The 24,178-nt window shown below is 48.0% G+C and overlaps 1 protein-coding gene across 4 annotated transcripts in view; it reads left to right on the forward strand.

Annotated features, from left to right (window-relative positions):
* The first annotated feature begins 600 nt into the window (after positions 1 to 600).
* The window catches only part of Hlf (HLF transcription factor, PAR bZIP family member), a 55,764-nt gene continuing 32,186 nt past the window's right edge, over positions 601 to 24,178 (forward strand). The window contains exons 1-2 of one of the 4 annotated variants that reach the window (XM_048446887.3): positions 601 to 1,200; positions 3,320 to 3,655. In XM_048446887.3, the coding sequence (XP_048302844.2) occupies positions 1,086 to 1,200; positions 3,320 to 3,655 (451 nt within the window). In that variant the 5' untranslated portion in view covers positions 601 to 1,085. Of the gene's footprint in view, positions 1,201 to 1,735; positions 1,857 to 3,319; positions 3,656 to 24,178 lie in introns of those variants that run through there. The other 3 variants (XM_048446884.3, XM_048446885.3, XM_085695646.2) reach the window with 3 other exon arrangements.

Raw genomic sequence — 24,178 nt, forward strand, 5'->3', positions numbered from 1 at the left:
TGGAGTGGGGCTAGAGAGAAGGCACTAAGCTCACCAGGGGCCGGGAGAAATACTTAGTAGTCGTCTATTTTAACTCTATCCAGTTTCCTAAGTTGGCTTCTAGTTGAAGCCACCCGGGGAGCTTTAAAAACCAACAATTGCCAGGACACCACCCCAGGGGGTCTAATTTAAATCTGAGATGCCATTGGCCATCTTTTTCCTGCTTTTTTTCTTTAAAAATCACCAGTTTCCACGTTGAAAGCCACTGATGCGAATTCCTCATTGTTCTGCTCACTCCTGTAAAGGAAAGATAAAGAACGAGGGTGCGAAAGGAGAAGAGGTGAGGGTGAGTGGGGTTACTCAGCGCCCAAGGCAGTAAGGGAACCACGAAAGCTGGCACCAGTGCTTTTAGCAGCCCACCGCCGCGGCTAGGTCCAGAAAATCAGAGCGTGCGGCGATGCTACACACGCAGCCCTGGCAGGGCGGGGACGGTGGGCGGGGACGATCGGTGCTCCGCCCCTGCACGCCTATCGGCGCGCGGTGCGGGCCCTGACGTCACTCTTGTCAGGGCAGCTGCACATGGACTGCCTGACGCGCTGAGCCCGGCGCTGCGGGGCCGCGGAGCGCGGGGAGCAGCGGCAGCGCCGGGGAGGGGGGTGGGGCGGGACGGCACCGCCTCGGCTGCTCTCGCCTGGGTCGGCGGCCCGCGCTTTGCCTTCTGCTCATCTGCTACCATCTACCTAGTTTTTCTTTCTTTCTTTTTTTTTCTTGCAGTTTTGAACATTTTGCTAGACTGAGTGTTTGGAGGCAGGTGAGAGCATCCTGCACAGGGCCGGAGGAGCCCGCAGCCCTGAGGGTGCTTTCCCGGGACTGTCAGCACTGAGAACCCGAAAGTTTTTTGGGTTTTGTTTTTTTGGTTTTTTTTTTTATTTTGCCATTTGCATGCTGATATATTTACAAAGACAGAAGTAAATTTTTTTTTCTTCCTTTCTGCAACTGTTTTGAAAGCCAGTACTTTTTGGTTGGCAAAGGACGGAGGAAAAAGCTCATCAACATTTTGGGGCGGCGATTGGCCTTCTTTTTAAAAGACAATTGAGTGCACCACGATGGAGAAAATGTCCCGACAGCTCCCCCTGAACCCCACCTTTATCCCGCCTCCCTACGGCGTGCTCAGGTCCCTGCTGGAGAACCCGCTGAAGCTCCCCCTTCATCCTGAAGACGGTGAGCGTTACCTCGGCCAGCAGGGCTCAGGGAAGTGACAAGACTCTCTCGGGGACCCCCGTGCTCGGCCCGCCACCCTCATCTCTCTTCCCCTTGCCTGGCTTTAGTGAAATTGGGGACTAGCTCATCACTCTTTCTCCTCATTGCAAAGGGGATCCCTCCCGGGCAACATTTAAAATAGTGCTGGGGACCTTGCCTGAACTGTCTAGGTCTGTCCTCCCGCAGCGCAGGTGACAGGTGAACTTGACAGGTCTGGATCCTTGCCTGGAGTGACAGGGCAGGAGCTTCTGCGGGAGAGCCTGGTCTCTGTAACTGAGGAGAAGAAATGGGAGGGGGGGTGCTGGTTAGAGCCGGGGGTCCAAGTAAAGGGGAGGGGGGTCTCACTCTGCAGCCTGGCTATTAGGATTGCTTTACCATTTCCGTTACTGTTTTGTATTGGGAACTCACGCGGCGTGAGCGAAGAGGCTTTTTCTCCCGCAGCGGGGTAATTCACAAAGCGGGTGGGGGTGGTGGGGGGAGTGGTCTGTCGGCGGGAAGCGGTGCACGCCTCCAGCGCTGACACTTTCCCGGTGCTCTCTTCCCGGTGGGAGGGGAGAGCTGAGCAGGCTCACGTGTAACCGCGTGCAGGAGCCTCCTCTGGCTTGAGCCCTTTCTTGGTAAGTCTCAAACCTTCCCTAGGCAACCGTGACTGGAGCTGAGGAGGCAGGGATAGGGTGGGGTGGGGTGCGGGGCATGCATGTGAGACCGGGCGGGGAAACCAGCTGATGCCCCACGAATTTGTGTTTTGTTTCGGGCGGATGCAGTTCCTTGCCTTTGGTGGTATCACAGTGGCAAAAGCGAATCATGCGGCTCCTGCATAAAGTCTTGAAAGATCATTTGGCTGCAAATAGCTTCGGGGTGTTTGCATCATTTTCTCTGGGAGAGAACGCCTGTTGCATTGCAAGAGTTGCTGTTGCTTGATTGCGCATACAGACGACCCCTCCCCCCGCCCCGCAACCCCGTACCCTCCCGCGCCTTAAGGAGTAGCATTTGGGAGAAAGCGGATGCAGTTGCGGTAGGCTTTTGCGGTGGGTGCTTTGAGTCCAGCTCTCTAATGAGACTGTGGAGGATTGTAGATTAGAATGAGTGGCAGAGGGGCTGTATATCTCTAAGGAATCCAAACTCAGAAGCAAATTCTGTAATCCTAGATTCCACCCACACCTGGATATTGGCAAACTGCAGAGAAAGCTTGGTAAAGACCAAATCCGGGGGAGCTGTAATTTCCAGGCAGGAAGTAGCTGCATTCTTCCATCCTAGTGTCGAACACAGCACCTTTGAAATAGCACTGCTTCAGATGGAATGCCTAAATGTACACTTTCTTTGTAAATTAGGTAATATTAAAATGTTTGGGGAAAAGAAAGAAGAAACCACTGTTTAAAACTGATTTACTCGTCTTGCATGTGTCCCAGTGGCTTTTCAAGCAAATGGATGAGTTTGAAAGTTCTTCCCCTCAACCAACCCCCCCACACCTCCTCCCACTACACTACCCCTCCCCCACAGGCCCCTGGCTCCTTCTTAGACAGGAGCCTCCTTATCTTCCTTGTAACTGGGGATAGTTGCAAGTTCACTGAGATAGTGTCTGGAAAGGGATAGTGTAAGAACTGGACGCACAGTATTAAGGAAAGGGTGGGAGGGTTACTTTACTAGGACTAAGCGTGAAAACCCTGGCTTATAAATCTGAATGACCTCAGGTACTGGCTGTAATCGATTTGGGAAAGATAAAAATCATACCAGGTTGTTGGCGGCTCCCTTAAAGAGAAAATCACATCAGTTGTCTATACTCTTGGGTGTTATTGGCCCAGCGTAGATTTCAGCGATTTACCCCTTCAAATAGCGCACGGGGGCTGTTCTCTTGCTTTCACTCCAAATCAGCTGGTAGCCCCGTCCTCCAGACCAGTGCTTTCTTTCCAAAGTAAATAGGAAGATGTCGAAACTCTAGATTTAGGAAAGACAGCACCCAGAGGGCCTCGGTGCCCCCGAGAAGTAGTTTTGTAACAGATGGCAGGAAAGCTGGCGAGAGAGTGACCCCCCTTTTCTTTTCTGCTTTTCAAGCAAAGCTCACCTTTCCCTTTTTCTTCAGCGTTTAGCAAAGATAAAGACAAAGGAAAGAAGCTGGACGATGAGAGCAACAGCCCGGCGGCCCCCCAGTCGGCCTTCCTGGGACCCACCTTATGGGACAAAACCCTTCCCTACGACGGAGATACTTTCCAGTTGGAATACATGGACCTGGAGGAATTCCTGTCGGAAAATGGCATCCCCCCGAGTCCGTCGCAACATGACCACAGCCCTCACCCTCCTGGGTTACAGCCGGCTTCCTCCGCTGCTCCTTCGGTCATGGACCTCAGCAACCGGGCCTCTGCACCCCTCCACCCTGGCATCCCATCTCCGAACTGTATGCAGAGCCCTATCAGACCAGGTAAGTTCTGGAAAGTGCACCTTTTAGATGTGGGGGTCGTTGTGGGGAGAAGTTAGCCTGAGTAGGAGACCTTAACACACTTTCCTAGAGAGGAGCCCCTCTCCTCCTCCTTCTGAACATCCTAACTCCTTCAGTGAGCGAGCATGCCAGGTCTCACCTGCAGAGTCGGTTAAATTCGACCTCTGTGGACCTCAGCTTCGAAAGCTGGTGTTTTCAGGTCTGGGGTGCTAAGCCAGAGTGTTCATTTTAACCAATTCCCAGGGGAATTCTGAGTCATTGGTTCAAAGGCTACAGTTTAAGATACTCCGGCCTGGAGTAAATGACTGGGCTCATGGGTCCATGTAAAAACATTCATCCTATCTCCTGCCCCCTTTCTCTGGTCCCCAAGCACAAAGATAATAGGATCTTGCTGGATAATTTGGGTAGACACCCAGAAAGCTGGGTTACCCCATGTCCCTTCTTCTCTGGCTTAAAGGGGTCAATGCCAGTAGAGGTGAGGGGCAGTTTTGTTTTTTCAACCATCTCCTCTTGTCACTGACTAAGAAAGACCTAGAAAAAAACAGGCTCTCCTATGACGTGAGGCTAAGCCCCTTCCTTCATAGCACTCTGTGCCCCATGAGTCAATCTGCCTTTGTAGTGTTTCCCCTCTCATCTTCTCGTCGCATTTATTCCACTTTTCTCAAGGCTGTGACAGGTCTGGGGAGACAAGCTTTAGTCAGTATATGCTTGTGTGAGGACCAGAACTTGACCCCTGTGCCCATGTAGAAAGCCAAGCATGGTGGCACACGTATAACCCTAGTGTTAGGGAGGCAGAGACGAGAGGATCACTGAGGTTAGTGGGCAGCCAGCCAAATCAAATCAAACACACATGCACCCACATGTATCTCCCCCCCCCATTTAAACAGGCTCATTTAAAATTCATACACAAATGAATAATAAAAGATATTTTAAAAAGGAACAAAAGCATCCCTGGAAAGAACCAGGCTTTAAAGTCCATTGCCAGATGGGCAGGGGTAAGCACGGACTGAGGCAGCCCCGGACCCATACCTTTAACTCACGACAGCACCAACCAAGAAGGAAGAAAGATCACTTTATGCACGGGTTCCAGGAACAAAGATTCAGACTGATAACTTGACAGGAAGGTCACTGAACAGAAGGCCTTAGCTGCAGGGGAAGACAGAAAACAGGACAATGAGAGACTTGTGTTAGCATTTGCGGCTGAACTCTGTGTCCTCGGCTCAGGCAGACATTTCTGCCACACAGGGAGCAGGGTTTACATGGACGGGAAGGAGGGGAGGGAGGGGAAGGAGGAGAGAGCACACCTCCCTTTACAGGTTAGTCCTGGAGTTCAAGTTCACCCTTTCATAGATCTCTGGGCTTTCAAATCTATTTCACCCCATCCCCCAAATCCGCTTTGCTTGATAAACTCTAGGCCATGGGTTCTGTTGGAATGAAGTCTTAACCAGCAGCTACCTGCAAAGGCTGCATCACCCTCTTGGCGTGATTGAGATGACTTCCTATGAAGAATGCAAGCGCTGCTGTCTTCAGTTTCTTCACTGGGAGAGGCAGCTAGCCCCTCCATTCCAGATGTAGTGATGTGTCACAGGGAGAGAGCAGAGTCCCAGAGAGTGGACCCTGGCTCTTCCCACACTCTTCTGCATGTCTGAGTGGCCTTAGCCATGGCATAACCTCTGGGAGCCTCAGTTTCCCCTTTAATAGAAAGGTGTAGTTTCGATTTAATGGGGCTGTTTTGGAAGTTATAAACAGTGCTCCAAGATCAGATGGCTAACTCCAGGTGTGGTAGTTCAAGTGGTCGTGGTCGCTGCTACCTTTTACTGTTATGACGGTGTCGCCTGAAATACCTTCTTAAAGTCACTAGATACAGTATGCAGCCTCTATCTGGAGGGAAATAGCAGGAGATTTTTGCCCAGTGAGTCTTGTCTAGGGTGCTCCTGCTAGAAGTGAGAAGCTGGGATCTTAGGATTTGAGACTGAAGTCATTTCTCAGCACTCCTCAGAGACCACATCGTCCGTGACTCAGGCGATGGGGATTCCCCCGTCAGACTTGCTGCCCATAGCAAGGAACTCCCAAGTGTCTGTGGGTATCACTTTATCCAGTGACAGAAGAAACATGCCAAGCAGTCTGGAAATAATCCCTCCACTTAAATATCCTTTAAAAAGTAGTAGTGGACTTATGTTTCAAAATGATTTTATTCTTTGAAATGAAAACCCAGTGATACTTGTAACAAGAAAAAAAAATTCAAAACTCTTTTTCAAATGATAATAGATTTTAAAAAATCACATTCTCACATTCTTTTTTTTTTGGTTTTTTTGGGGGTTTTGTTTGTTTGTTTGTTTGCTTGCTTGCTTATTTTTTGAGACAGGGTTTCTCTGTAGCTTTGGAGCCTGTCCTGTAACTAGCTCTTATAGACCAGGCTGGCCTCGAACTCACAGAGATCCGCCTGTCTCTGCTTCCCGAGTGCTGGGATTAAAGGTGTGCGCCACTGCCGCCCAGCACATTCTGCCATTCTTCAATGTTGCTCATGATACAGATTATACTGAGAAATGCAATTCTAAGGTTCACAGGCTTGACGGATATGTTATGTCAAGCCAACCAGAAAAAAAGACAAAGTTCTTGACTGTTCTGCATAGCTCACAGGAGTGACCAGAATAGAAGTAGCAAGCGAATCTTGAGGAAAATAAGTCCTCAGAGCGGAAGAGCGCAGATGCAGCCATGAGCATTCTGGGAACTGTGAGATTTCAGATTCAACTAAGATTCCTCAACCTTGGCACTCTTCCTTGAGGCCCGAGTCTTGTGGTGCACAACCTTGTGAATTGCAGGATGTTAAGGGATGTCCCTACTCTCTCCTTTCGATGCCAGTGGCACCCACGCTCCAGTTGTGGCAAGGAAAAATGTCACCTCCAAAAGTGCCCTGGATGAAATCTTTCCTAGCTGAGAATTAATGACCTGGACCTTCACCTTGGGCAGCAAAATGTAGACTTCATTTAAGCTGCTATCGTATAAATGAGTCCTCTTTATCCCCTATAATACTCGATGGTAAGACTTTTGGGAAGATCAAGAGACAATGGGTGGCCAAGAAGAAAAAAAAATATGTATATTACTAAGAGTGCTTGGCACTTTGGAGGGATAGGATGATGTCATCAGGGTAGCCAGGAGATAGTGCAGCAGGGTTCAAGCAAACATTTGCCTTCAACTGCTTGCTCAGTGTGCAACTTTTGAGTAGTGCCCAGTGCCCTGTGTCAATAGTGCTCCCTGTCTGGGTGAAAGCTGGTGAAGCCAGACCGACAAGTCATGGAGGATGGGGTCCAGCTCGAGAGTGTCTTGGACACAATGAGCCGAGCACAGTTGACATCTGTTCATCACGACGGCTCCCTAGACCCTTCCCCTGTGTTAGGCATCCTGATTCAGTTCCTCCACATAGGTAGGTGTCTGATCAAAGGATGGCTGGATAGCTGGAGAGATAAAATTCTTCCTGAAGACCTGTTCCAGAGACACATTGAAAGCTGTGGTGGTGGTGATGATAATGCCGTGGGTTGTCTTGTCCGTGAAGAGGAGAGTGGTGGGTTTGGGATGTGGGGCCTTCAGAGGGGCTGAATGCAGCATCCTGGCTGTTCTTGGCCCAGCAGGATGGCAGAAGTCATTCTGTAGGCTTTGCTGTTTGCACATCAGATGGCATCAGAGCTAGTGGGGGGCGGGGGCAGGAGGACCGTGCTCCTGGACATCAGGTGCTGGATACTTGGAAAAATAAGTATCTGTTTGCCCTGAGATTTGAGTGACTTCTTTAAGGACAGCTGTCCCTTCAGGGACAGTCATCTATAGCAGACAAAGGCAGAGTTATTTTTAAACCCTGTGCTTGTAAAGATGGATTTGAAACCATTTCTTTTTCTTTTTTATTTTTTTTAAATATAGCTTTGGGATGTCCTGCCACTTTAAGTCCCAGATTCAGTTGAGAATTAAGAAGGTTTTCTTTTCAGTTCTGAGCCCAGGGACTGAGCTATGATGAAGGCTGGGTACACCCGAAAGTGAAAACCCTTCTGCGTGGTCACGTGAGGGAAGAGGACTTTGAGTGGATGGCACTGAGAGCAGGGGATAGAGACATTTGTTCTAGCTTTGCAGTCCACAGTTTGTGTCCTCCTCCTTCTTCTTGTCCTTGGTGGTCGGACTTTGGAGCCGGGAGGGAAATTCCAGCTATGGAATTTGTGTAATTATGTGGGGAGTTCTGGGCAGGTGGTTTCAGGATTATGGGAAGTCCCACAGGGGAAGATGAATGAAGCTCATGTTGAAGGACCTGGAGATCATGTATTTTCCTACCCTGTGTATGTCCATCCACTAGCTGGGAACCCTGTGAGTGATGGGTATCATGTCTACCACCTTAAGAATGGATAACACCTTAAGAGTCTTGGCGGTTTCTACTTCCTTTGGATCAAGAGAATTCTGAAAGGTAGACAAGAAGTCTAGTGGGTCCTGAATGTAGTCTCTTAGGATTGCTTGTCTTGTCCACCATGTCCTGGAAGGGGACAGACTTATCCTGTTCTCACGTTCATGTGGCTGATACATACAGAATAGCAATCCCTTGCCTGGGGCCAGAGATACTTGGACCGGGAAATGGGAAGCAAGAAAGCATGGTGGTAGGAACCTAGGCTTTGGTACTGGAGGCTGAGGTTTTCATCCTAGACGCACCCCTGACTTACCAGGTCATTTTGTTTCTGCTTCTTAACCTCTCTAAGCCCCAGTTTATGTGGAAATAGAATGGAGGCTAAAAATAATCTTTTCCCTATGGAGTTTTATCAGGCTTAAACAAGATAAAGCGTGACAAAATGCAGACGAGTGCCCGTCACAGGAAAGGATCCTTCAGAGAGCAGTAGCAGGGTAAAGGAATGGCTGGGTTCCCTGTCCCCATTCTCCATTTAGGGATTTGTTCATCTAGTCCTCTTCCCTCTGCAAAAATAGGACATGCTCTTCTCTCTCTCTCTCTCTCTCTCTCTCTCTCTCTCTCTGTCTCCCTCTCTCTCTGTCTCCCTCAGCATGCCCAACAATCATTCTTGCAGCTGGTGTGACCTTTCTCTCTCTTCTGGGTTAGAATGAATTACTTCCCTGATGTTAGCCTAGCATTATCCTCTCTAGGTTAGGGACTCCTATTCTGCCTGTGGGAAACAACCCAGCATCCATCCCCCACCCCTAGGTCTCATGGGAGCCCTGGACACCCTGGCTGCCTGCCTGCAGGACCGTGTGCTCCAGGCACGTGGCCATGCCCTGTGGAGCTTGCCCAACTCTGGGTAGTGTACTGGCTTGTCTTCTTTCTTTTTCCCTCCTCCCTCTTGCTTCTCTTCCCAGGAGAACTATAGCGAGTGCCAGTGAGCAATTGTAATCCTGACCCTAGCATGAGAAAGTTGAGCTCCAAAGGGAGGGACACTGATAGGCCAGGGAAACCTGTTCTGTCTCCCATCCAAGCCAGGCCCTAAGACTGACCCTCTGGTCTGCCTCTCAGAGGCCCTGTCTCCTCTGTCTTTCCTGCGCCGTGGCTGTGGGCAGGATTCCTGGAGGCCGGCTGCTGCCAAGGGTCTTGGCAGAGCATCTTCAGTTCAGCGCCGTGCCTACCAGACTAGAAAAATAGCGCAAGAAAGACAGAATTAGGCGGAGAAAAGGGAGCGATGGTGGGGGGAGTCAGGAGAAAACCTTGATGACATCCTAATGCAGAACGCCAGAGGGTGAGGAGACAGCAGTGATTTATTATGTGACTCCGACACCTCTCTTCCAACTAGCACTAACCACTTTTACCCAGGAATCATTTTTTATGTCTTAGCAGTGAAAGTGAAGGGGAGAGGGGAGAGAGAGGAAGTAATAAGATGGAAAAACGCATTAAGAGCAAGCAAAAGGCGGAGAGGAACAGGTGACGCAGCGTGCAGTTCTGGGATGTCGGGAACATTCAGATTCAACCTTTCTCATTCCTTGTGTTTGATACACGTACATCCCTGCAGACATCTCTACCTAAACCACTGAACCATTATTTTGCCATAAATCTAAATTTCTTAAGACCTAATGGCCTGGTGGCTCACCACCTATCATATGTCTCAGAATGTTCTGGGTCAGAGACATGGATACCCACATACAAGGTAGCGACGGCTTCTCGAGCATGGGCTCTGATAAACAGAGCCAAGTGTGAATCCTGACACAGCCACTTCCAGGCTCCCGCTTGATGTCAAGTAAGTCATTGACGTGTTGTGAGCTTCTGCGTTCCCATCTGGAATTCTGGAATAGTCATGGGATCTCTTTCATAGGGGTGTAAAGGTCACAGGAGCAGGGCATGGCGGGGCAGATGCACAGAGCCTGGTACACAGCCACTGAGGGCAGCACCCACAATGTCTAGTAAGTGTCATTCTCTTAGAGGACATAGCCTGAGACTCAGAGAGTCTTGATACTGCCCCCTCGGCCAGAGTTCCGTCAGGTCAAGGACCCTGGATTTCTCTGCTGCTTCTCCAGTTTGCCTTGCCTGGCCCTCACCTAGCCTCTCGGTTTTACTCAGGTGGTTGGTGTGGCTAACGGTGACTTTATTCAGTTCTCTTTGCTTACAGGATTAAAAACCTGAAGCGAACAAACAAAACACACCTTGAAAGAAGTCCTTGCTTAGATTTGTCTCGTGAGTTCTTTGCTAGTAAATCTTCCAATGCCACAACCTAATTTTTTTTTTATTATAAGTCTTAATAACTGTACGTGAGCCCCAGGAGAAAGGAGAGCAAGACCTTTTAAGATACTGGAAAAGGACGGGTTAGTTGATGCTCCTGGCGTCCAGCAAAGCTGTGTATTAACATCTTAGAAAGTAATCCCACCTCTATGTCTTCCTTTATTGTACATCCTCAGACTCCCTGAACTTTCCTTCTGCAAGAAGGGCCCGGCAGACACTAAGTTTCCACAGGTCACCTCCACTCTCTTTCTCTAGTGATGCAGGGATTGGAATCGGGCAGGGAAGGCTGTAAGATGCCAGGGGCAGGATGGACAGGCCCAAATATAGCATCCGGTTTTGCTTGGTTTCTGCTGTGCTCCTCGGGGAAGACAGCTGAGGCAGGATCCTGTGGCTTGTCTCCAGCAGGTGGTCATGTCAGAGAGAAATTCAAACTCACAGCACATAGATAAGTACCAGGACAAACCCTGCTCTCGGGGCCACATGGTGAGTTTATGGAGACCTCACGTGTCTATTGAAAGGGTAGGGAGAGATGGGAACGAAGAAGACACACATAACATTTAAAATGGTAGAAGGGACCAGTGCCAGCCCTCGCTGACACACCCTACAGGAAGTACCCCAGCACTGACTTCCTGGAAGAGCTGGACTCAGTGCTAGGACCCCAGAGGAAGCGGGAGAGCTCAGTTGGAGAGTAGGAAGTGGAGGCTCAGAGCTGCAGAAGCATGGAGTCCACAGTGTGCTTGGGCAGCAAGGTACGGAGTGAGGGTGGCTGGTGCAGAATGTTCGTCTGCAGGAGGCCCTGGAGAGTGGCAGAGAGCTCTGGTGGCGGGTCATCTAGGCAGCTTCGTGCCTGGCAGGCTCCAGAGCCCCAAATGTGTTCCCGAGGCAGTGGTGAGCCATTGAGGTTTATGAACAGGGAAACGACGTGTGAACGTTTCTGTTTGGGTTCAAGGTTAGATTTGAAACATTTTTAGAAACTTGACAATAGCTTCCTCTGGCAAACTGGGATTTCCTTATTTTTTTATTATTTTGAAAATAAACAGTCTCCCTCCAACATCAAACAGCTTTTTTAAAAACACGATGTTCTAATTGATCTAGATGAAGTAATTTCAAAACACAGGGTTTAAGTTTCACTTGTGAAACCCATAATTTTGGTGATTGGGGGAAGCACTATCTGGCAAGAAAGAAGTTGGAGGGATTTGAATGGTTTAGAATTTAAATGTCCAAAAGCAGAGCTGGCCTCAAAGGAGTAAAAAATAGATTTTAATAAACTCAGCCCATTAGTGTTCATTGCTTTTAAATGCCTCTATTTTATACGGCTTACTAGGTTTGCAAACAAGTATATTGAACCAATTTTTATGAGCGCATTTGTGTGCGTGTGTTTGTGTATATGTGTGCTTGTGTGTGTGTGTGTGCTTGTGTAAGTGTAGGTGTGTATGTATGTACATGCAAGTGTGGGAGGCGTGAATGCCTCGGTGGCACAAGCAGTCCTTGAACACAATAAGGATTAACTGTAACAGGAATACCAAGCTAAAAAATACTTACCCAAGTTTATCACCAGGTTATTAATTTTCCTCGAGAAACAAAGGACTCATCCTTGCACTCACTGCTGCAGGGCTGTAATCTGACCTTGTTTTTGTGGCTTCTGTCTTCCCTGAAATCAGAATGAACTGTACCTCATACTTAGAGCATTCATATGCACCAAACCGGGGGTATTACTAGAGAAGACTTGGTGGGGGATGATGGGACGGGGGATGGCTGCTGAATGATACAGGCATAAAATGGGTCCCTGGGTCCCCCTCGAGTGTATATGTATCAAGCTAGCATTGCAGGAGACTGGGCGATGTAGGAGAACCCAAACCAGTTCCCTTGAGTAAAAATAAATAAATAAATACATAACAGATGGCTGTGCAGTTTCACATCTAGCTGCAGACAGCAGCAGACAGTCCCCAGGATAAGTCTGCTAGAAAAGAAATTATACAGGCCCTGCCTTTGTTTCCCTCTGACTGTATATATGAAATCTTCTAAAATGTTTGTGTTCCTTCTTTTTTGACCCATTACCGTCTGAAATCACCACCTACCCAGTCTCTTGTTCACGCCTGAAGAAAAAATCACTGGTCCCTTCAAGTTTCTAAAAGTTTTGTTTTTAAAAGTTTAGTCTGGCATGTTTATTATTGCTATGATTGCTGCAAGAATGCTTCGGAATCTGCAGGTCTTATAACGAGGTATGGCTGGTGCCTCATGGGAACCCCTTGGCACTCCAATCTTTCCCCATCGACCCTGGATTCCTAAAACACAATGAGTGCATGCTACAGAAAGATGCTCAAGGGACCCACAACTCTAAATCATCTGTGACAGAATGTTCTTGCAAAGAGTGGAATTGCATAAATGGATCGGCAGAAATAAGTGCTTTGGCAGAACTCTTTGAGTGGGGAAAAGCGCTGTTTGCTCTTCTAATTAGCTCTGGGTAGCAGTCTTCCCTGATGTCTTCGCTGAGAGACCCAGGCTGAGGTCTCCTTAGTGGTCTGTTGAGCACTGCCATATTTTTTTAAAAATTTTTTTTTGTGTGTGTGTGTACATGTGTACGTGAGTACGTGTATATGTGCATGTAGGAGTCAGAAGACAACCTCATGAATACAGTCTACTTACTTTGAGACATGGTCCCTTGCTGGTCTGAACTCACTGATTATGCAAGACTGGCTGGCCAGTGATCCTCAGGGATACCCCCACTCCCGTCTGCTCCCCCAGTGCTGCGATTACAAACCACACACCACTGGCTTTTTATGTGAATTCTGGGGATCAAACCCAGATCCTCATGCCGGTGAGATAAGCCCTTTACCAGCTGAGCTAGCTCCGCAGCCCCAGGGCTGCTCCTCTCATTGGAAAAGGTTGAGCCTGGTGTCCATCCTAGCACACAGAATGCCTCTCAGGTTGAACTGAGTGAACATGAAAGAGGAAAATTTGCCACGGATGCCACAGGGTCCTGACCAGTGGGGATCAGTGCTGGAAACCAGATGAGCAAGATCACCCAGATCCACACAGTCAGCTTACCCAGGACAGAGAGTGTCAGACTCCTTGGTATTATAGAAGCTCTGTTAAGGATGTGGGCCAAGAAAGCCCCATGACTGACACAGAAGATTTGATTCATCTTATTCATTATGGTAAGGGCTTAAAAATGCATCTTGCATTTTTGCTTGAGAGAACTCTGAAACAAAGGAAGAAGTGCTCTCTAATTCAATCATGGTAGCATTGATTTACTTTCCTTGTGTTTTTAAAGATTTATTTAATTTAGTGTGTGCACACACATGCACACGCACTTGTACGAGTACTTACTGTGGGCCACAGTTCATACATGGAGGTCACAGGGCAGCTCTCATGAATTGCTTCTTTCCTTTTACCATGGATGCCCTGAGATCAAACGCATGTTGTCAGACTTAGCAAGTGCCTTTACCCAGTGAGCAGTCTGCTGCCCTAGTATTGCTTTTAAAAGGCCAAAAGCCCTGGAAAGATCCCGGGGTGGGGGATGGTAAAAAAGAAAGAGAGAAAGAGGAGAATGTGGAGAGAGAAACAAAGTCTGGGTGGACTTTCTGAGGATGACAGCCCCACAGTGCCGACTTTATAACACCCGCGTAGGTTTCGTTTCGTTACAGTTGAGTTCTTTGTACTGACCTCCACTTTCAGGGAAGTGTACTGTTAAATTTTTTTCATAGAACCCACAGTGCATTTAAATGGCTAGCAGCGTGCATGGACATGAACAACTTTTTAAAAGTTTTGATTCATATAAAAATATACTTCATTTTTAGCTTATGAGTGAAACCCACCCAAATAGAGAAGGCCAGCTGATAGTATCCAGTTACTAGATTCCTTAGACATTTGAAGGTGTACTGTAGCTAGGTGGGTATTTTATCAGTTGGGCATAGAGAAACATTTGAGCCTGCTTGTGTCTGCTTCTTCTTTCTGTTTTGACTTTCAGCTTGTCTGGTGGTGGCCTTGCATTGACTTAGATTTCATGATCGTTTGACCGTGAATCAATGATACTGAAGTTTGCATAATTTGGTTTCGTGTGTATGTAGTATGTGCATGCACCCATGTTTGTGTGTGTGCATGTGTGTATGCAGAGGTCAGAGATTACTCTCAGGTGTCTTCCTCTATGGCTCTCCCACTTAATTTTTGAGACAGCCTCTCTCACTGAATGTGGAACTCACTGATCCTGCCAGAGTAGCTGGTCACTGAGTCCCAGGGTCGTCCTGCCTCTACCTGTCAATGATAGGATCCGGCATGTCCATTACCCTACCTGGCTTTTTATGTGGGTACTGGGATTACAAACTCGGGTACTTACACTTGCATACATTTTACCCACTGAGTCATCTCCTTTGTCTCTTTATAAAGAAAGATATTCTAAGAACAGAATTTGGGAAGCACGTTTGATTTACCTGAGCAGGGAATGGTCATTAAGGACTTTAGCCATGAGCATCTACATTGATCTTCTTAACCACAAGTATGTATTAGTGAAGTCAAAGAACCCTGGACACAAAGATACTTCTGTGATCACATCTGTGTCCCCTTCACATTGTAGCCGTTTATGCCCAGCTGCCCCCTGCAGTGCCACTTAATATAAAAGCGTTTCTTACTTCTATTCTAGAATTCCATCTAAGTACATAAAACCCAAATAGCTTTTTTTCTATTGATTTGTCATCAGAGAGGATGTCATGTCATAGACAATTCCCAAAGATAATCCTTTTTAATATATATATTATATATATATATAAATTTTGCTAATGAAAACTCATCTGTCAGAGCCACTTCTCAGTCATCCCCTTTTTTTATTGAGAAGTGATTCTTCCTAAACTTCCTCCCTTGGCTTCCATCTTGGCTCCACTGCCTACCAACAGCATACAGGCTCTGCTTTTATTTCCTGCATTGCAGGGAATGGAAATCACTGTTTCTAGGACTCCTGCATGAGCCAGTGAGACAGTACATGGGTTTCCAAAGCTAGCATCCCCAAAGGGCATGCTCCCCTTCATGGGAATCTCTTCAGAACTATTTGGGGAGCACCCTGTGGGACAGCAAAGTGACAAGGAAAGCTCACAAGAGGGAAATGTTGCCCTTTCTTGACATGAGATGGAAACATAAAGGGATTGCTGGAAAACAATTATTAAGAAAAGTGGTTATTAACCTTATATGTCTTTGCTTTCATACCACGTTAGAGGTATGAGGTTTTTGGCATATTTATTGGTACCCTGTCATGTGCTGCATGCCCGTTTGGCCAAGGTAGGGTAAAGCTAACGGAGGTACAGCAACCCAAAGTGGTTACATAGTACTCCAGCATCAAACCTAACATGGTGTTTCCCCCCTCGTCAGAAGGATGTTTCATCCCAGCTCAAGGGCCCCTGTCATGTCTTCTCATCCTCTCAAGTACCTCTGCACTCTCTGTTTATAAAAGATTAGATAGAATCCTCCAAAATTTAAACTAGCCAAATGCAACAGGGAATCATTGCCTCATGCATAAGAGCTTTTTCTTTCCTTTGTGTGTGTGTGTGTATGTGTGTGTGTGTGTGTGTGTGTGTGTGTGTGTGTACAGATGCATGAGGAGGCCAGAGGTTGACCAAGGTATCTTTCCCGAACACTCTTCACTTTATTCCCTGAGATATGGTCTCCCCTGAACACAGAGCTCCCCAGTTTGTTAGTTTAGGTAGTCAACTTCCCCAGTGGGTCCCATCTCTGCCTCTGAAGCTTGAACTCTTGTTCTCATGCTCAAAGTGTAAGTGCTTTACCTACCAACCTATGTACCTCTGCAGCTCCCATGAAATGGGTGAGCCAGGGGGACGCTAAGGATTTCGTGTAAGAGGGGTAGAGAATTAATCAGACTAAGCATGATACTGTTTCTTGGAATTCAGCCTCTTCCTAGGAGGCTTGAATGTTGGAAATGCTTCGCCAAAATACATTTCCTTTTGTTTTCTGTCAGCCCTTCCATCTTGACTATAGGCAGCTTAAAAATAAGTTGGGCATATCTTAGTGGCTAGAAACCATGACGAGCAGCATGAAATCATGATCAAAGCAGAAATAACATGCTTTGATAAAGCTGTCCAGAGAGACATAGTCCTGAGAGCTTCCACACACGTGTATGGACCCTTGCGACCCCAAATTAGATTGGATTTGAAATCACAGCTCTTACAGGACATCATGAAATGTTGAACCAACTGTGAGCTCTGCTCCTCTCCTCTAGAAATGGTGGCCTGTTTCACACGGTCACCCTGAGGGTTAAGTTACATTAAACATGATATCCGTGAAACAACCTGGGGCTGGGCCTCCTTAGGATTTGTGACTGTCGTTTTAATTCAGAGTCACATTCTGTTGTTTAAAAGAAACTTTATAAACTGCATTTGCAGTTCCTAGCTTTGGCGTATCAGGTTCAGGTTGCTAGACCGAGCTATCACAAGTTCCCTGATGCTTGCTTGGAGACATGAAGAGATCTTGCGGGTAGCTCTTCTGTGTGACTACTTACAAGAACCATCTTATGCTAGCCTCCTCTCTGGGTCTTCCTTCTTTGTCTATAAAATGGAAACAGTGCTTGTCTTCTCTGTGTCTCAGAGGCAAGACAGCCAGTTAGAAAGTGGACCAAACAAAACTCAGTGGCAAGCTCAAGTTGGGTTGGCTTTATTCCTGTCCACTGGATTTGAAATGGCAAAAGGGGGAAACATAGCAAAACCACTTCAAAGGTAGCGTAGCCTTGAGGAACAAAAACCCAGAGTCAGCCAATCTAGGCTTGGCAGCCACTTTGGCAGGATGACAGTGTGTGTTTCTGGACAGGTGACCGCTACTCTCAAGACCCTAGCATTCTTGTCTGTGAAATGCAGGTGCTGGCTTTAACTTTGTGATTCTGTGTGCTAAGATGCCCCGAAAGATAACACTAATAGTTACATGTGGGGGCCACCCCCCGAAAGAAAACAAACGTTTTTTAAAGCCTATTGGAACCATGGTGCCAATGGAAATGAATAGAGAACCTGACAGCCTGGCCTTCTGGCCTTCGTAAGAGTCGATGGTGTTTAAAACTGAAGCGTAAATGCCAGACATTGACACCGTTTGAGGTGGGGCAAACAAAGTGAGTTTAAAACATCCTTGATTCTAGATGAAAATCACTGGTTTCTTAAACATTCCAGAGCTCCTCTGAACCTCAGTTATCTGTCTAGAATCATTGCTCCAAGGGTTGGCCACATCGGCAGACAGCACGCAAAGCAGAGGGGGAGGGGGAACACCCTCCAAGGTCCTCAGCTCCTTCTTTTGATGGCAGTTTTTCCATCTGGACTTCTGCTGCTTTGGTGTGCGTGGATGCAGGTTTCTAGGACTGTTCTTGGTGGTAAGTTTCATCTCACAGCCTGGAATGTCATCTTGAAAGGTTCTGAGGCCCGGCCTGGATCAGTGGAGAGAAAGGGCTCTGTGATTAATTAGCAATGTCTGCCATGCTTAGGTGTGGCAGTACTGGTGCCAGAGATTTGCTGTAGCCCAGAGCAGGTTGGGAAGCTCCTTCAGGACGTGTCCCCTCCACTGGGCAGCAGATCAAGGACTTGGGCCAGTGTTGTTTCCGGTGTCCTGGAAAAAAAAAATGTTTTTCCAAGCCTCTGGCAGGTTCTGTTTCAGTCTCTAGGGGAGGCTCACTCTAGTTAAACGAGCAGAGAGGATGGAAGAGAGGAAGTCTGTTGATTCGGTTCCACAGTCACAAGACAGGAGCTGCAAGGTCAAGAAAGTTGGAAACTTGACCATGTAATTCCATGGAAACTCCAGTGAAGACCAGGCGAGATGCCCCTGGCCCAGCCGAGTCAACCACAGACCACAGATCTTGCCTGCTTCTGGCCGGAAGGTCATGGCTACAGATTCCCTGGACACTAGGCTCTTGGTAGGCAAGCAGTCATACACTCCATGCCCAGTGGCCCTGGAGAACATGCCAGTCTATTTAAAATTGAGGGTGCCTCTCAGTTATCCCCGGTGATGAGGTAGAGCATCTAAGGTCTGTTTCTCTCCAGCTTTGGGAGGTGATTTATGCTCTTAATATGTTGACCTGCTTTCCCGGTGATGTTTGAGCAGTTCGGATTTTTTTTTTTCAAGAACAGTGGAGGGGGTGAGGAGTGCTTTTTCCAGCTCTCAGTGTGTTTCTCCTAGCCAGCCAAATGTCTCCGAGCCTCCTCACTTTAAGCCCATGAATGATACCATTGGAATCCTTACACCTACCTTGTGTGGCACTCTTAGGAAGTGATTCTTGGGATCCTGGTAGCTGTGCAGTAAGGGGCGGGGGCGGGTTCAGGAGTGTGTTGGGCAATGTTGGGGAAAAGGGCTGAAGGCTAAACGCTGTGAAGACTCTGCTGAAGACCTCACAGAATGGAGAGTGGCCCCGACTTCCTTTGTTCCTGCGGCTTCCTGTTGTTTCCCAGTGACTGCACTTGATCTCTGCATACAATTAACTTTCAATTATCCTGAGCCCGATTAGTCAGTTTGCAGATTAACTAAGGTGAAGGCAGCATCTGGGTCTGCCAGGTTCTCTTCACTTCCCTTGCTCTTGCTGATTAATTAGTTAGTTGGTTATGGCTGATTGCCTGCTCTAGGATTCCAAAGCCCCGGGACTGGGTTACTTATGGTGGGGGTGTGGACTGGGAGGGGGTAAAGGGATGGGGAGTGGCCAAGGGGCACCTTTGTCTGTGACCTTTGACCCTCTTCAATCAGAGGTTTTCACTAGTCATCGAAGTTCGAAGTTCCCCAGCCAAATTCCTCAGGGGTTCTGAACTTCTGGGATTCTGCTCTTGTACCTTCACCCCACCTTTTGTTTCAACCAACAGACTTTCCAAATCGGGGAATTCGTGTTGACCACGAGTGCTGTCAATTTAAAAGTCGCTGTGACTAGAAATCTAATAGGTTGAAAGTAGGCCCAGTATACAGCAGCCATGGGGGCTGCCATCGCCTCTTCCTCCTCAGCTCGTGAACCTCCTCTCTCCACACATACAGCCCCAGAACACTAGGCATTCGCTCCCATCCGAGGTCTGTGGAAGTTGAGGCCACAGTGACAGTGGGGGCAGGTGCTGCGGGCTCCTCAAGATCCTGATCTACCAAGGTGATTGTTGGGGATGCTTGTGATTGGATGTCGTCATCCTGGTTCACAGACAGCTGACCACCCTGGCCTGAGTCCCTGTGGGATGAGAGAGCAAACATGGGTATGCTAGCCATACCTTGCACAAGGTCAGAATAAACCCTGCAACCTGGAGTCAAGCTCTCACCGCATCTTGGTTTTGGTAACAGATACCTTGAGTCTTAGGTATGTTCCAAACCTTGAGAAGGTATCCCCTAAGGACTCAGGTCTGTGGATCATAATGAAAGCGGGGACATGTACATATCCTGTTTGATGGGGCTCCGTGGGTTACTCTTACTGCTTAAGCAACGCTCGCTCACGGGAGCACCTGACATGTCTTCCTCTCTGGCTTCTCATTTTACATTTCCCAGCCCTGTGTGCCATGGGTTCAGCATTCATTGCCTCTCTCTAGCCAGGCCCACGGGTTCCTTTGGCCCTTCATGTTTTCCCAGGGCTGTCGGTGTGTATGTACAGTCTAGAGATCACATTTTATTAACACAAAGACATCTGCTTGGGCTGCCTGGTTTTGCAGTCACGTGGAGAGAAATGTGTTTCTTTGGTCCGCCAGCCTGCAGCTCTCTGTGCAAAATCCAGCAGAGAGCTGGGCACTGGGCCAAGCTTACATTTCACTTCGGAACACACTTTCGAATCACTCCTTGGCAGAACATCCCTGGCGGTGTCTATTTGGGGAGTAAGTTAGAGAAGTGTTGTTTTTCTCTTAGGAGTGTGTCAGGAGAGAGGACCTTTAGAGCGTGTTTTACTTTCCCCATCCTCACCTCTTCGGGGTGCGCAGATATCCATACGATCCAGCAAAAGGCAGCAACAGCAGGAGAAAGAGAAGTCTCCTTTTGTCCCCGGCTGCCCTGCGAAATCGGTAAACACAGCCAACACTGCCTGGGATGGAGAAACTTAGGCCCGGGTAATAACATCAAAAGCAAGTTCTGCGACTCCGGGGGCAAAGGAGCTCCTCTCCCAGATAAAACAACATTGTCCAAATCTTTCATTCCGAAAGATCTAAGACTTCCCTAAGGTTGGGCCTCAGCCAGCCAGCGAAGGAAGGGACTCCAGCAAGCCTTTGGAATGGTAAATGCTATGAAAATAAACAGCCCTCTTCCAGCCCCCTCTCCCTCGTCTATTTTTCTTTCTGTCTTTCCCCGGTGGTTCTTTAGCAGTCTGCCATATCCTGCCCGCTCTACACTGCTCCTTGTCCCACCTCCGTACCCTCCGGGACTGTGTTCAGTCTTCTGCCTAACTTCACAACAGGAATCAGAGGAAAGAAAGTCTCCTTTGGATTTGAGTAGTCTCCCTCTGTTGCCTCTGGTTGTCTTCTGGTAAAGCGACGACGACCCAAAGCCTAACTTGAGTCTGAACAGTGAAGTTGCTTTTGGAATTTTAAGTCTCCTTAAGGTCGGAATGGTTAAAGAAAACACTTATTGACATAGTCTGGACCTCTTTATTCCCTACTGAGCTAGGCCCCTCTCATGAGAAGAAACTCTGTCTTTGCCAATCCCCTACCCAGACGCTACGGAAGGATTTCTCAAGAGCCAAGCCTTGCTCTCATTCTAGCATTTGAGACTTGGGAAGGTTAGGGTTTCTGTCAGTACTGTGTGGCCAAGCAGCAGCCAATGGGGACATAGAGAACCTTCCCTGACAGATGCAAGCGCTCGGCTGCTGCTCCATAGGCCAAGCAGCCACTGGGAGGCCCCTCTCTTCATGTAGAGGTTGCAGAGGCGCTCAGAACCAGGCTGCAGCTTCCTGCCGGCCAGCTCCTGGCGAAGCCTTTGCCTTCTCTTCAGAAGGCAGGTGACAGAGACCCATCCACCTGCCTGGAAACCTGTCGGTAATTAGCTTTAAAAAGAATGCCAGGTTTGCATTAGCTCAGTGGGGAGGGACGAGCGTGTAGCACAAGATCCACGTTGTGGCCATGACTTAGTCATTCCAGGCAGGGTTATATCAGGTTATCAGAGATGAAGTCACCTTGCACCTGTGAAGAGATCTTCTGCAAGTGTTGAGGAATAGTGGAAGTTCAGAAACCTATTCAGAGCCACACCCCCTTCCCTTCATATATGAGCCGGGGATAGTTTTAAGTCTTGGTTTTTTTTTGGAGGAGACTGGAGATTGAACCATGGCTTTGTACATTCTAAGCGTACCCTTTACCACTGAGATACACCCTCAAACCCGTCACGGTGGCGGGGAGGGGGGGGCGATGATAGAGGCGACGGGGGCAAGTGGCCAGAGTGGGGGGAGACTTGACTAAATCTCTGAGAGAGGATGGAGAGTCAGTCACATGTCAGTTTTCCACTGTGAATGTGTGCATTATCTTCTCAGTGTGCTTGGCATGGTAAATGAATACCTGCCTGGTTACTGTTTGCCACCTAGGGAAAGACGATTGACCCCTGCCCCACTTAGGGAGTGTTTGGGGGAAAATGTGATTTCATTTCACAAATAACAGTATATATCTTTGAAACATTATAACAGACAGACAATGATTGTTCTGGACTAAGCCGTTAAGATTGTGGGACCAGACTGTAGCCCCTCCTCTCACCAGTATTCAACTCGAAGCTGGCAGAATTCTTGTCTTTCCATAAGAAAGGGTTTGTGGAAACTGATCTCCTAGGCTCCCGAAGCTCTCGGTACTTCACAGTGAGATCTTGTCAACCCTTTGTGACTAGGTTTTTGTTGCTAACACCTCAACATGTGTTTCACAACAGAATCGGTAGCCAGAGCTTATTAGTTGAATGGTGTATCAAAGACCTTGCTTTTGTTAAAAGTGGTTTTGCATAGATGCTCGTGCTGGCAGAAATAGTTTACAAAATGTCCTAACAGCACAGTGAGCCACTGGGTACACCTTAGCCAGTGGGTCTTGGAGGAGGTCACGTGTAGTCAGGTCTTGGAGGCGGTCACGTGTCGTCTCCCATAGCTGATGCCGGGACAGGCCCTAGGGCCCTTCTCGCAGGACGCTCTCACGACCTGCTTTTCTTACGTGCCGTTATCTTCTGATTGACTGTATAACAGGAAAGAATGAAGAGACCTTTGAGGGCAGAGAATTTAGATACTTAAACGTCCAGGCGGATGACAAACTCTAGTTCCTCACCCTTTAATCACAGAGACACCTCTGGAAATCCAACCACTTCACCTGTATGTGCCCAGACCCACTGTTAATTCTTAGAACTCACCCAACAAGTTCTTACCTGGGGTTTAACTGGGTAAGTAGACAGAATCCAAGTGGGTTGATGGAAGAGGATGTATATGTTTTTTAAAAGTAATTGTCCACCAAAGGCTAAGGAAATGGCTTCATTGGTAAAGTGTTTGCTTTACTAGCATTAGGACCTGAGTTCAAATCCCTTACTTACACACACACACACACACACACACACACACACACACACATACACGCCATCAAGTTACCTCTCTTTGGTTAATAGATAAAGCCAAGCACTGCTTTCTCGACATGCTAGTTACAGCTTCTTTATGTGTAGGATTTGGCTGGTTTACAGAATGGTGAGTCTCTCCACACCAGCCAGCAGTTGATGCTGAAACGGACAGGGCCAGTGCTGAGGAGACCCACATCATAGTTAGCTGCAGCCGCTCCAACAGTGTCACCCCAGGTGGAAGGGCCAGCTGCCCCTTCCTGATGTCCTCAGCCCTCCCGCTATACATCCTGAGCCTGTCATCCCATCCCATGGGTCCATGCCAGGGAACGGGGTGTGAGTCTCTGGCAGCAGCTGGAGTCATTAACCGTTCCTATGTTCACCATGCCTTGGTTCATTCCTCTGCTAGGGAGAGGAAGAGCCCTCTTAGCTGCCAGGTGGAGAGAGCAGTGTTCTTTAGCTTGAAGTCCTGCGTAGCATTCATTAGCCACTATATCGGTCCATTGTTCATTATAGTCATGTGTGAACCTGACTACGACAGGTCGGGCCTTAAGAACTTTTGTGTTCACAGAAGAAGCGTTTCCTTTTTCAGACCAAACTGCGATGATTGCACATCTGTTTTCTTCAGTTTTAATCTCTCCTAGAATTGCCCTTCCATTTTATCACTGCACACAGCCTGGTTTTTGCCTAGGTCATGGATTTTTCTGCATTTCCTTGGTTTATACTGTGTCAGAGAGCAAGAGACTAAGTGGCCTGGGCTGCTTCTGTGCTCCACTTTGGGCCGCAGGAAGGTTGTGTCTTGAGCCATATGGAGAGAGCTCCTTCTCAGTGATCCAGAGAAGCAGACATGCAAACAAACAGAACCACCTCCACAGAAGTGCAGCCTTGAGACCCAAGAGCAGCTTTGGCCCAAGCATTCTCAGGATGGCAGCCAAAGGACCGTTGTGTATGTCAGCTGCACTAGCCAATGGCCGGTCATCATTGTGTTCTATTGATGAAGGGTAGGACTTTCCTCCCTCCTTCTGCCTGGGAAACCCTACTCTGGAAAGCAACTGTGTATCCCCGACTCCAAATTTCGACCTTCTATTAGGTCGTAGGACGTAGAAAAGGAACAGCTCCCTAGTTACCAACCCCTTCTTTTGCGCTTATGGTAGTTCCGGCGCCGGGCTACACAGTTTTGTATGTGTTAGTTATCTCATTAAACTCCGAAGCCACCCCAGGGTATTACTAGCATTAGATTGGTACTGTTATTGCTGTCATTTACAGATGAGGCCCAGAGAAAGTGAGCAGAATGTCACAGAGAGCAGTCAGCCGGCAGGGCTGGGATTGGATGCACT

This window comes from Myodes glareolus, chromosome 9 (assembly GCF_982192425.1).
Source record: "Myodes glareolus chromosome 9, mMyoGla1.1, whole genome shotgun sequence".
Taxonomy (NCBI): domain Eukaryota; kingdom Metazoa; phylum Chordata; class Mammalia; order Rodentia; family Cricetidae; genus Myodes; species Myodes glareolus.